This window comes from Megascapheus bottae, chromosome 27, assembly GCF_031878675.1.
Source record: "Megascapheus bottae isolate mThoBot1 chromosome 27, mThoBot2.hap1, whole genome shotgun sequence".
Taxonomy (NCBI): Eukaryota; Metazoa; Chordata; class Mammalia; order Rodentia; family Geomyidae; genus Megascapheus; species Megascapheus bottae.
In genome coordinates, this window is record NC_143535.1 from 8,499,143 (window position 1) to 8,513,027 (window position 13,885).

Here is a 13,885-nt window from a genome sequence, read left to right on the forward strand (position 1 = left end):
TCAAAGCCAGCCCATGAGACTCTCATGTTCAATTAACCACTCAAAACCTAGTAGTGGAGCTGTGGCTCAAAGCAATAGAGTGTTAACCTTGAGCAAAAAGAGCTCAGGGACAGTGCCCAGGCTCTGAGTTCAGGCCCTACAACTGACAAAAAAAAAATTGTGGTGTGCTGGGGACTGTGGGAAGGAGCTAGGTCCCAATCCTAGCTACTCAGGAAGCTGAGATCAGGGTGATCAAAGTTCAAGGCCAGCTCAGGCAGAAAAAGTCCAAGAGACTCTAATTTCCAAATAACCAGCTAGAAAGCAGGAATGGAAAGGTGTAGTTCAAGAGATAGAGTGCCGGCCATAAGCAAACAAGCGGAACATGAGGCTCTGCGTTCAAGCCCTACACCAGCTTTCCCTCCCCACAAAAAGAAGCCTTCAGACTTAACAATAAACAAGCATCCCTACAGAGTGTCCAATTGGAAGATGGAGACAAGACATACACAGATATTTCACAGAAGAGCACCTGCAGATGGCCAATAAATACATGAAAAGATGTTCCCTATCATTAGCCATTAAGCAAGTGCAATGAAACCACAATGAGATATCTCCATGTATGTATCAGAACAGCAACAAAAATAACATTTAAAAAGTAGAGCTGATGAAGTCGGAGAGAAAAATGGGTCACTCCCCCACGGTCAGGGGTGCATACACAGCTCCAAGCAATAGAAAAAAGTTTGGCAGTTTCTGATAAGACTAAACATGCAATTATGGAACAACTTAGCAACTACTGTCTGGAGAATCTGTGCAAAGAAATGAACAAACTTATGTACATGGAATGCTCATGAATGCACCTTCGTTTGAAAATGCTACAGTGTGGGAACAGCCTAGATGACGTGTGACCCCTGACAGGGTAAACACATTGAGGCACATAGTATGGTTTCCCAGATTGCTTCTCAGCAATCGTTGACATACACAGACACATGGACAGGTTTGCAGGCAATGATGATAACGGAACAAAGCCTATGTGGCGAGGTTATATATTACATGACTCCGTTTATATCACATTCTTCTCTTGGGCACTGTGAGGGATCAAACTCAGGGTTACATTTCTGATAGACACACATCCTACCACTTGAGTCACACCCACAGCACTTCTGCGTTGTAGTTGCCTATTCAGATAGGCTCTCACACCGACTTTTCCCAGGATTAAACCATGATCCTCCAATCTCCTGTGTTGGGCCTAGGTGCTTTCCTACAGGAGCCAAGAGTGGTGTAGACAAGAGCCTATGGACATTACTAAATGATGGCATTGGACGATGTAACAACAGAAAACCAAATATGTTGTAAGGGGTTTTGCTTTGAAGCTCAAAAGAGATAAAGACAGGAATCTACTTAGTCTGGAGAAAAGGATTCCATTCTATGAGCAAAGAATGAAAATGGTGTTACTATGGAAAGCAGTGTGGCAGTGCCTCAAAAGGCTAAACATAGAACTCCCCTATGACCCAGCAATTCCACTACTTGGCATTTACCCAACCATCCAGAAACAAGGACATACTAAACACACTAGCACAACAATGTTCATTGCAGCACTATTCACCATAGCAAAGATATGGAACCAACCTAGATGTCCCTCAGTTGATGAGTGGATCAACAAGTTGTGGTATTTGTACACAATGGAATTCTATGCTGCTGTCAGAAAGAATGACATCACCCCATTTGTTAGGAAATGGAAAGACTTAGAAAAAATCCTATTAAGTGAAGTAAGCCAGACTCAAAGGAACTTAGGCTCAATGGTTTCCCTCATTCGTTATAATCAGTAGAAACCTTGGGCTCTACTAGCAGAGATTTGCAATAGAGCAAAATCTTGAGACATAAGGCCATATAATGTGAAGCTAATTGAAAGGACCTCCAGGATATTGAAACAAAAGCCATATAATGAATGATTGTTGTCCTTAATGTACTATGTTGTCTCTCATCTCCTTTGCTGTCCCTTGGTTATCTCATATTGGTATAGTATCTCACTTTGTTATCTGATATATTGAATTTATTTGTATTTGGATATTTGAAATTTGATAGAGAAGGGGGGAAAACCAAGATAGGTGGGGGATGTGGGGGGGGAAGGGAAATGGGTACCAAGACATGTGAAAGGGTATCAATGTATGTGAATTAATGCACCTTCTATCTGGCAAATATCATGTAACCCTTTTACTAATTACAATAAAAAAATTAAAAAAAAAAGAATGAAAATGGTGTTGAGGGGGGTGAGGGCGGGGGAAGAGAGGGCATTTTTGGAGATGTTAATAAAGTAAGGGAATCAGAGCACATTTCCCTGTTCCTGTGTTTATTGCAGACTGGGTTTCATGAATGTCTTTGCATCTACTGGTGGTGCTTTCGGAGGGGAGGGGCAGGTTGCCATGGAAATGGAGGTAGCAGCTAGCTTGGGGAAGGAGGTCACTGGAGTGCTTCCTTGGAAGGTTAGACTCGGTCTCTGATCCCATTCTCAGCACATCCACCATGAAGTGAACAGTCTCCTTCTTCTCTTGCTGCCCTGGCATGGCCGCCTGCCTCACCACTGGCTCAGAATTCACACAGGCAAGAACCCATGGGCTGAACTCTCTGGAACTGTGAGTCCAAACAAATCTCAGGGATTGGCTCAGCTATTCTGTCACAGTGGCAAAGAAAAAAACAGCTAATGTAACACAATCTCCTACCCCAGTGTTCCTGCACTGTCTCTATATTACAAACATGCATGTGATTCGCTTGAGGTTTTACCTCCTCCCTCTTGACTGGTACTCTTTGACAGAGAAGACTCTTACTCATCTGTGTGTATATAGCACACGCAACGTCTTATCCCACTGCCTGGCACACAGTGGTAAGTTAATCAGCAGAGGCCATTATTTGCTGTAGCATTTTGGCCTAAAGCACTAGGACCAGTAGGGATAGAGAAAATGGGAAAGACTTTATTGGAAGTTTAAAAATGCCATCCTTCTTATAATCTGGCAATGAATTTGGCTGAATTGTGACTGTGTCCTAGGATTTCATGGATGGCCAAACAAAAGAGCCAGTAAGCAGGATATCTGGCAGAGAAGCTACCTAAGCAGCAAAGTATTCAAGCTGATTTGTGGCTACTCATGGCCATATGCAGTGGTGTGCCAGAGCAAATGGCTGCCCTAAAGGTAGAATTTATCATTTCAATGGGAGCAGAAGCATAAAATTTTGGAAAACCTGAAGTCTGGAAATGCAAAGCATGAAGTATGCAAGTGAGCCTCCGGGAAACCACTTACTAAACAGATCGGCATGGAGAGAAGTGAGCCAGGACATTGTCACCATCCCAACATCGGGACGGCAGGGGAAAAGGTCCCAAAGCCATTTCTGAGATCTCCAAGGCTGTCCCTCCCATCGTAGGCTTCCCCTTCAGGGAAGAAAAGGCCGCTTTGGGTCTCTGCTCCCCCAAATCTAGCACAGCATCCCTTCAGCCACTCTAGTCATTAGCTTAAGCAGTCCTGGGAGATGCTTGAGAAAGGTATGTGTTGGTATCCTGCAGGCTCCTGGAATGCCAGAGCAGTGGAAGGAGGCATGGCTTCTTCCATTTTGATTTAAAAGGATGCATTGCCATGGCGGGGGTGGGGGGGGAGTAAGGGAGGGGAGGAGGAAGAGAAGGAAGAGGAGAAGAAAGAGAAGCAGATGGAGAAGGAGAAGAAGAGGAGGAGGAAGTGGGGGAAGGAGGCAACTTGTTTAACAGAACATTGTCCTCATAGGACAATGCCAAGTGGAAATATGGGTTTGAGGCTGATGCAAATGGTTTCTACCAGGGAAATTACCTGGAGGAGCTACAGAGGGAGACACTACATCCAAAACCAGTCCAGAAGAGCTCCAGAGACTCCTTCCTAAGAGAAATAAAATATGGATTTCTCAGCAGAACCATAGGAGAAGGACTGTCTGACCCTGAGGGTGGGGGAGGGGGATCCCAGCTCTCTCAGTGAATCCAGAAGACAGGATGTGGAATAAGAAGCTGTGTTGAGCTACAAGACTTACTGTTTGTTGTCTTGGATAAAGACTCACGTGGGAGACGGTTCCCTGCGTCTTCCAGCCTTTCTCTCCTCCTTGCATCTGGAATGTTTACTATCTGCTGGTTTTGCCACTGTACTTTGATGTTAGTTTGTTTTGCTCTTACAGGCTCATAGGTGGACTTTGGACTTCTAATTTGGTACTGGAGTAAATTAAGGCTTTGGGGACTAATAGGATGAAATGATTCTGCTTTTCATTGTGGGAAACACAGGAGTTGTTGCGATTCAAATGTGATTTTGTTCCCTTAAAGGAGAACCTGGCCCTGGGACACTGTGGTCCCAAGAGAAACACTGTTAAAGAGTGATGATATATTGTAAAAGCAATCTTATAAGCATTCTTTTGAAAGTTTTCTCCCCTTCCAATGTGCAGAGATATTGGGGGCTAGAGAGACTTCGTTCTGTGACAGGTACTGAATGGTCTCTTTTTCTGAGCCTCTGGCTGCCTTGAACAAATACTGACAACAAGGTAGCCAGACTGTCTTCATGCCAACATCCAAAGGGTGACTCTAGCTTTAGATGGCACTGCTGCAGCCAACAGCTTCTATGGGACTTCAGCCCCACAAAAGACCTGTGATTCGTGCAAATACAATGCTTCATTTGCATAACAAACTGTATCATGTTTGGCAGATTCTTTCAGGAGTGAATGAGTAAGGGAATGTGTGATTACTCTCCAGGGCTTGGATCTCTTTCAGGATCTCTGTCATCTGTGCTTTGCCTCTTCTCCATGTGACCACTTGCTCTTTCACTTTGCTGCCATGTTACGATGTTGAACTGCAAGGCCCTCACCAGACGCAACCATGAGGCAAGTGCACCTCTAGTCTTTCTGAAGTACACAGCGTGTGGTACTGCATTGCAGCAACAGACTGTGAACTAAGGTAACTGGATCCCCCTGCACTGTGTGGTTGAAGCATGAAGACCAGTGTCCAAGGGAAATCATTGTATCATTCCTGGAAGATGAGGGCTTTTCTCTGCAAGGAAATAGGAAATCAAAGGCCCAGACCCAAGTTAAAGAAAGGGGTTGTTTGTGTTCTTGAGTCTGACTACATCAAACAGTGGCCTTTGACTCTTGATTTCACATTGATTCGTTTCTTCTGAAATAACCCATGGGAGGGCCACTTCTTTCTGCTCCTGAAACACTTTGCTAACATTTCTTTGGGGAGTGATTTTCTTTTCTTACTAACTTTAGTAGCAGCAGAAAACAGCCCAGGTTATTGGAAATGTCTGTATTTTAAAGACTGTTCCTACTTCAGTTCCTGACCTGAATGTCAGATGATTCCAGTAGTTCTGAGAAGAAAAGCATGCCTGTCTTTGTTGTTCTTTGAATGATCTTGAGCCTGTAGTCGGGTCAGGATGACAGGAGTAGAGTCAAGCTGATGCCATTGAATATGCTACAGTGCCCCAGTAAACATCTAAGGGAAAGAAGAAGCCGTATAACTCTGTAATTCTAGCTGTCAGAAATTAGTCACTGGGCCCAGGAAAGTTTCCTTCCTCTTGAATGGGAAAATAGGAATATTCATTTGTTTTCCTTCTCTATAACAAAAGACAGAATAGTGAGCATTTTATAGAGAAGTTATTTAGCTCACTATTTTAGAGATTCAAAAGCATGGAGTTGAGACAGGGGCCTGGGTCCTTATAGCACAAGCGGGGAGTGTCTGATTGATTGCTTGTACCCAACTAGTTTTCATGTATTGATACTACCTTGTTGTAATTATGGGAGAAGTGGATGAGAGAACAGAACTGTTTGTTTTTGTTGTTGGTTTGGGAACTTGTGCTGTCCCTGAGCTTTTGTACTCAAGGCTGGTACTCTACCACTTGAGGCACAGCCCCATTTTTGGCTTTTTGGTGATTAATTGGAAAGAAGAATCTCATGGACTTTCTTGCCTACGCTAGTTATGAACCATCATCCTCAGATGTTGTCCTCCTGAGAAGCCAGGATTAGAGGCATAAGCCACTGGTGTCCAGCCTAGAATTCATTTTACCCAAAGTAAGGATGAACTAACACAGTGTTTGGTACATAGGAGATACCAGGTATGTGTGTGTGCGTGTGTGTGTGGTGTGTATGTATATACACACACACACATATTTGGGCTGGGAATCTGTCTTAGTGATCGAGGGCTTGCTTAGCATGCATGAAGTCTGGGGTCCAATTCCTCAGTACCACCTACACAGAAAAAATGGAAGTGGTCATAAATATATATACATATATAATCTATATACCAATATATATGTAAATATATACATATACATAATATATACATGTATATATTTATGAACAACTTGAATGAGGAGCTTCTCAGGAATGTGTTATTTAATTAACCTTGGCTGCAGAGCTACTGGAGGATTATGTGGATACCATCTCGGTCCATCTGAGGGAGGACATCAGTGTCTAGAAATCTGGGCATCTCTATTTTTATTTGTTTACTTTTATTTTGCAGAGGAAAGCACCATGGTCTCTGCATGCTTGCAACACCTCTCTTCTCTTGCCCTATAGCCCAGATCAGATGGGAAGATAATCCCTTTCGGTGTGGAGATTTAAGCTGTCATCTAACAGAGTGCTGGTGGATTCGTGAGGCTTTCCGATTAAAAAAGAGAAGAAAAGAAAAAAAAATTAAAGGGGTTAGAGTTTCATTTTCCCCTTTTCACTCCAGAGCAAGGGAAGGACTGAGCTCAGTTGACTGAAAATTAATGAGAGGGGGAACAGGACCACACAGTGGGCAGGCAGTGAAGTTCTGGGTGATGGCTGGGGACTGGCTCTGGCACAGCTATGATTTTCCTTGGGAAAATCTGGGCAAGACATGGACTCCACTCCGCAGGCTCCACTTCCCTTCCCTTCAAATGGGAACTAATGACACCTGCCTGACAGGGACATTGTGCAGATGAAATGAGCTCACTGACGTAAAAGGCCTTTGAAGAACTTGAAATGGTGTCTCTGCATGAAACTCTTCTTGTGTCGTGCAGGAGTCACACAGCATGGCAGAGGTTTGGCCTGGCCTCCCAGAGGCCCACGGCCTATGCGCTGTGTGAGCAAGAATCGTGGTAGAGTCACAAACATCTCAGAGTCAGGAAGGAATAAGTGGTGTTTGATCTTGGCCTTGAGCCCCAAAGGAGGGAATGTCGGGATGGAGAGGGGCTATTCTAACACTGGAGACTCATCCACCCGCCCTGGAGGACTGAGTCAAGCACAAGCTCAAGATCATGGCCTCTGATGCCCTATGCTTAGAGCAAGTACATTCCTTTGGTCTATGCCTAATAGTCTTATTGTCCATATGACTTGCTACTGGAGAAGAAATCTTGCAGGTTCCTGAATAAATACAAATTCTTGTTGGAGAGAACAAAAAAAAACCATAGAAAATAACTTTTTTTAAAAACAGTATTTAAAACTATAGAAAAGTTCCTATATTCAGACAAAGCAAAGACAGCGTTGATTTTTTTTCTTTTTTCTTTTTAATAAGGAAAAGTAGACTTAAGGGTTACAAAAGACTTGCTGTGTGTGTGTGTGTGTGTGTGTGTGTGTATGCTGGTCCTGGGGCTTGAACTCAAAGCCTGGCACCATCCCGAACTTTTTTTTTTTTTATTTTGCCAGTCCTGGGGCTTGAACTCAGGGCCTGGGCATTGGGCTTTCTCACTTGAGCTACAAGTACCACTTCCAGATTTTTCTGTGTATGTGGTAAAGAGGAATCGAACCCAGTGCATACCAGGCAAGCACTCTACCACTGGGCCACGCTCCTGGTCCCTCCTTGAGCTTCTTTTGTGCAAGGTTAGCACTCTACCACTTGAGCCACAGCTCTACTTCTGCCTTTTTCTGCATAGTTTATTAGAGATACATTCTCAAGAACTTTATTTCCTGGGCTGGCTTTGAACTTTGGTCCTCAGATTTTAGTCTCTTGAGTAGTTAGGATTACAGACATGAGCTACCGGTACCTGGCAGATAAGCCTCTGCAGAGGAGGAAGAAACATCTAGAGACAGGTAGGATGGATGCTGAGTGAGCAGCCAGATGCTTACTCTCTTCTTGCCAATGAAAACCCAACAGATGAATGGTCTGAAGAGAATCACTCGGTTCTGGAATAGCTATTTAAAAGGCCTTTATTAGCACAGCAATGACCCATAATATGTGTGTGTGAGGGTGGGGGGGTGTTTGTAAAACAGCATACAGGTATACCGTGTCCTTCAAGAATTATTGATGTATTTCATCACAGAGTTGAGGATTTCCATCCCGTGATACTCTTTTAGCTGACTGGCAAACCTGTCATAATCAGAGCACAAAAACCAGGCCATGAATGTCACGCTTCAGAGCCACCGCCTGCCTCCTGGACCCCGGTGGGGACATCAGCCCATCACTCTAGGTGAGGAGGGTGAGTGGGGAGCTCTAGTGATGGGGGGTGGGGGTGAGGGAAGCTAGCAGAAACCCAGCAAGTACAACACACTCTGTGGGTGAGTGTCAAGTGGGAATCGCCACTTTGAGCAAGCTCATCCTGGCTAATGTAAGTAATCTCATTTCCTCTGGAAAGAGGATATGGTTCTGTCAGTCATGGGGCTTGAACTCAGGACCTAGGCCCTGTCCTTGAGCTCTTTTGCTCAAGGCTAGGACTCTCTACCACTTGAGCCACAGTGCCACTTTTGGCTTTTTCTGAGTAGCTTATTAGAGATGAGAGTCTCACAGGGACTTTTCTGCATTGGTTGGTTTTGAACCGACTCAAATCTGCCTCTTGAACAGCTAGGATTACAGGTGTATGACAATAACACCCAGTGTGTGCTCTCTCTCCCTCTCCCTCTCCCTCTCCCTCTCCCTCTCCCTCTCTCCCTCCCTCCCTCCCTCTCCTCTCCTCTCCTCTCCTCTCTCCCTCCCTCCCTCCCTCCCTCCTCTCTCTCTCTCTCTCTCTCTCTCTCTCTCTCTCTCTCTCTCTCTCTCTCTCTCTCTCTCTCTCTCGCTCTCTCTCTCGCTCTCTCTCCTGTTTAGCTTAACTAAACAGAATTAGGAAGGTCCTTAGATGTCATCCACACCAACTCTTATTTGGCAGAGGGGGGATTAGAGGCTGATAGCTGTAAGGAAAGAATCAACCTCACCCCATTCCATGCCAGGGATCACGGCCCAGCCCTAGGAAAAGACCTTTCCCAAGCAGGCACCACGGGGTGTTTAAAGCCTATTCACCAGACCTGAGTCGGGCAGGAGTCTGAGCTAAAGGAGAAGCGATGTGGCTCAGTATCAGTGGCTCATGCTAGTAATTCTAACTACTCAGGGGGCTGAGATCTGAGGATTGCAGTTTGAAGCCAGCCCAAGCCGAAAAGTCGTTAGAGCCCATCTCTAGTTAATCAGCAAAATACTTGACTGGAAGCATGGTTCAATGGTAGCATACCAGCCAAAGGCAAGAAAGTGGAGTGCGAGAGTGAGGCTCTTGAATTCTGGCCTGGCCTCCATCACAACACAGCGCGTGCCTCCCCGGGGAGCCTGGCTCAGTGAGTGGTGGGCCCTGCGCGGGTACCTGGGCTCAGCTGTACACAGCTTCCCCAGGGCAATGCCTGCGTTCAGCTGCACGGATGTCGTCTGTGAGTCATTGGCCGCCAGCTTCAGCAGGATCGGCACCAGGTCTGTCTTCAGCAGGGAAGAGGCGGCACTGGGCACCTCCATGCAGTTTCCAAGGCAGAGGGCAGCATTGCCCACCAGAACTTCGTCCTCTGAGTGGAGTACCTTCACCAGAACGCTGAACTCTGTGGGGACAGAAGAAACCAGGCATCTCTTCCTCCGGACCCCCGGACGGGAGCCTGGAACAGGATGGGCACTGATTTTCATCCAGGAAAGTGGACACTGTGCTCGGAGTTCCTGACGGGTCCCTCTCTCGGCTCCCCTGGCCGCTCCCTGGATGGGCTAGCCTCTGGACACTGCGGGCGGGGGGGGGGGGCTTCAGACACAGCCACTTACTCTTGTCCAGACTCATTACTTCCTCCCGAGCCTCGTGGCAACTGTTGGTGCAGATAGCGAGGATCTTTACTGCATAACGTGACGCTCTCTGGCCTCCTGTCTAGAGTCCAGGAGGACATTACAACATCAGTTCCCCCAACTCCCCCACCGCCTTTTATTTGGGTGACAGTACTAGAGCCAGGCACTGCTCTTTAGTTTTGTTTTTTTTTTTCCTCTCAGAGCTGTTGCTCCACTGCTTCAACCGCAGCCCCATTTGCAGCTTTTTGCTGGTTAATTGGAGCTAACAGTCGTCGGGATTTTCCAGCCTGGGCTGGCTTCGGTGACCCTCAGACCTTAGCCTCTTGAGTAGTTAGGATTATAGGTGTGAGCCACGTCACCTGGCACTTTCATCTTTCTTAACCAGAAATCACAGCGAGCCAGCCTTGCAGTACTAATGGCATCATCCGTGTCCAAGTGGGGGGGTCCTCCTGAGATTACCAGCCCCCCAACCCCCACCTGAGCATCTTGTACCCTAGGTAGGGACTCAATCCTTCTATCGGCTATGAGCATCTCCGGGGGACAGTGATACCAGTGGATGCCCCCAACCTCAAAAGGAGGAACTGTCCCCGCTGCGTCATTTCTCCTTTGTACAAAGAGGGCTGACAGAGCATCGCTGCAGAGGCAACAACTGTGGAATCAGAACCTTTCAAATCATCCTGTGCACATACACGTGTGTGAATGTGTGAACGCGTGCTGCCGACATCTGGTTGTGGACGTTTTAGAATGTGGCTGGGCATCAGTGGCTCAGGCTTGTGACCCTAACCACTGAGGAGGCTGAGATCTGAGGACTGCAGGAAAGTTGGTGAAACTCTTATGTCTAGCCACCAAAATAATGAGAAATGGAGCTGTGGTTCATGGGGTAGAGCACCAGCTTTGAGTGGAAAAAGTATCTGGGCCCTGTGTTCAAGCCCAATACCGGGGCACGTGGACACAGACAGCTGGGGAATGAGTGACTCTCAGTGGCCAGGCAGCACTCTAAACTCAATCCCACTCTCCCACCCCCTCAGGTATCCCCATTCCCTAACAGCAGCCCTTCCCTCTTCAGGGCATGTGTCCCCGCTCTGCTCAGCCTGGGGATCTATGTCCCCCCACTGACATGGACGAGAGGGCCTCACGGGACACTTATATCACGAGTGGGATCCAATGGCAGCAGTCCAATTCACCTGGTCTTGCTTGCAGGTGAAACTTGTCCCCCGTCTGCATTCACTGCACTCATTTCATGGGGGAAATCCCATTATTCTTGGTTCACATGGCAACTCCACGGCCTCTGTGTCTCATAAGTGGAGTTTCCTCGACACACTCCACATAGCTACATAAAGCATGATGAGTCCATGGAGGTAACTGGCCCCAGAAACCTTGCCAGGAAGTTATATGTTATATATACCATCTTGTTTAAGGGCAGAGGCCATAAATCTTACAGTTGGGCTAGAAAGAGCAAGCTTGTATGTGTATGTGTGTGTGTGTGTGTGTGTGTGTGTGTGTGTGTGTGTGTGTGTGTGTGTGTGTGTGTGTGCGCGCGCTAGAGACAGAACCCAGGGCCCTGCACATACTAAGAAAACATTTGACCACTGAGCTCCATCTCCAAGCTGAGGGCAAACCATTTTCATGGTTGTACCTAAAGAGTATTTCTTTTGGTGATTATTCATTGGCAATCTTGGTGCTTGGAGCACTGTCCAGGTGGACAGGCAGAAGAGGCTCACGATAATGAATGCTGGAAACACAAGAGGGATGACACAGTGGTATGCTCACTGATCAAAGCCCACACCTGTGCTCTGCTCCTGGGTAAAAATGGCAGAGCTCTGGACATTTGAGAGGTGGCGAGCAGCAGTTAGTTTACCTTCAGGAATTTAATCATTTTCTTCACTATTCCTGCTCTCAGGGCTTCTTGAATGATTTTCAGAGACGAAGGAAGAGTCCGGCTCAGCACACCAGCAGCTCTCTGAGGGGAGCAGATAGAAATGCAATGCATGGGGCCGGGAGTTTGGCCTAGTGGTAGAATGCTTGCCTAGCATGCACGAAGACCCATCTTCATCTTCCAGAAATGCATTCAAATTACCCATCGGTGACCTCTTGCCTCTCCAGATTATCAGTGTGGATTTCTACTCTCTCCCCCCAATGCCTCAGTCTCCGGAGGGAGGCTAGACAAACACGTTCAGCATCATCTTTTCCATCTTGTTTCCATGCGCTGCCTCTGTAGTCCCAGAATTCTGCTCCAGCAGACAGAATTCCTATTTAGGTCCAAGATGGTGGAGAGTGTGTTCTACTCAAGGGCTAGAAAAATGGAGGTGATTAACTAATGTGTGTGAAGAACACACCCTGGACAGATGGCAGTCTTTTGAATCATACTGACATTCCTTTGATGCACTGTACTAACCACAGTTTTCTTGGCCAAAATATCAGAAGTATTAATATGAGAGTCACTCAAGCATGCATCTCCAAAAGGACCCCAAACAGCCAGTCTCCAAGAAGCACTGGCTTCAAACTGTGGGCCTAGTTTTTTGATGACTGAAAAGAAAAACTACATCCTTGGGCTACCCAATCCATACAGCATCTCTTAAAATGGGACAGGTCAGGGAGACCTCATGTATCTGCTGGTTAGAATCCAAAATATATAGGAAAGGGCTTGACTGGAGTTCTTGGATATTAGAGGGGTCACAGGAAGGTTAGTTACCAGAGGGGAAGTCACCCAATCTCCAAAAGTGTAGGTGCTTCTGACATTCTTCACACCGTACCTGGGAGAGGCAGCAGGTTTGCAGAGGTGGTGACTGTAAAAAACCCTCCATGACATGGAAAGAAAACATGAACAAGAATAATGATTCTGAGTCTGGACACCCAGAGGACTTACTGTGAGGATTCCTCCATCCTGGCTGCTGAGTAGAAGCAGGCACTTCCTGCTCATTTCCATGGCCCATGCCTACACCCACAGAGAAAAGGTGATTTTAATGCCCAATAGAATTCTCTGCAGAACTTCTTCTAAGCAATAAAATCAGAGGGGGAGGGTGGAACCACACCCTCCTAGCTTCTACCTCTGCCCCAGTTTCTCTCACCTTGCGCCTCCCTCTGCCCTACTCCTTCCCGTGTCTGTCTTCTCCGACTCTTGGCTGTATTTCACCAACAAGAGTCATGTTCTATTTGACTCTGTAAAGGTAATGCCTGGTACTAGATGCATGGGCAGTTTTCTGAATGCTTGTATGATTCTTCTAGCCCTCAGCAAAGTGACAGTGTCCCTCCAGCCCTCCCTATGCCTCCTGCCATGGTTCAGGCTCATATGCATCTGTTCCCTTTGTAAGTGACAGATCCAATGCAACAAGATACGCTCCTTGGAGGGTGACAGAAATGTTGTACCTCTGAGACAAGGGGGACTTGGAGACACAGGTTCATGGTAAGTCCCAGGAGGGTGTATATGACATCTTGGAACAGGTCCTCCTCACACCTGACCTTGAGAGAAGACAAGATGACCATTTGTTGTTTCTATGGAGCACTGAGTGGCCAGCTCTTCTTTTCAGACAGGGTCTCAGATGCCCACACTCCTCAAACTATCATGGTGACGGGTTTAAAATATAGCAGGAGCTCGGAGATCAGTTCTGTGGTTAGCACAGAAGTGGATCTCTGGTTGCTTGGCCTGGCTCTAGCTTTACACTGAAGAATGGGTTGTTGAAATGGATGATCAGGCCAGCTCTCCCCAAACCCTCCACATCACTTCATGGTGGGTAGGAGACTTGACGTGGATGGCTCTTTAAGATCACAGCCCATAAAATCTGTGGCTACAGAAGGGATAAGCCATTAGGGCTCCAATATCCCGACAGACAGAATTTTTGGAAAAGCCATGCAATTAAGAAGTCGATGCCTACAAGGTGGATAAAAGACAGGCTTTGAACA

The 13,885-nt window shown here is 46.6% G+C and overlaps 1 protein-coding gene across 1 annotated transcript in view; it reads right to left on the minus strand.

The window, feature by feature from the left end:
* Positions 1-8,117: 8,117 nt before the first annotated feature.
* The window catches only part of Ttc12 (tetratricopeptide repeat domain 12), a 28,695-nt gene continuing 22,927 nt past the window's right edge, over positions 8,118-13,885 (minus strand). Inside the window, exons 17-22 of the mRNA XM_090319501.1 lie at positions 13,352-13,444; positions 12,852-12,920; positions 11,844-11,945; positions 9,968-10,067; positions 9,531-9,756; positions 8,118-8,293 (exon numbers count right to left, since the gene is read on the minus strand). Of these exons, the coding sequence (XP_090175627.1) occupies positions 8,218-8,293; positions 9,531-9,756; positions 9,968-10,067; positions 11,844-11,945; positions 12,852-12,920; positions 13,352-13,444 (666 nt within the window). The 3' untranslated portion in view covers positions 8,118-8,217. The remainder of the gene's footprint in view (positions 8,294-9,530; positions 9,757-9,967; positions 10,068-11,843; positions 11,946-12,851; positions 12,921-13,351; positions 13,445-13,885) is intronic.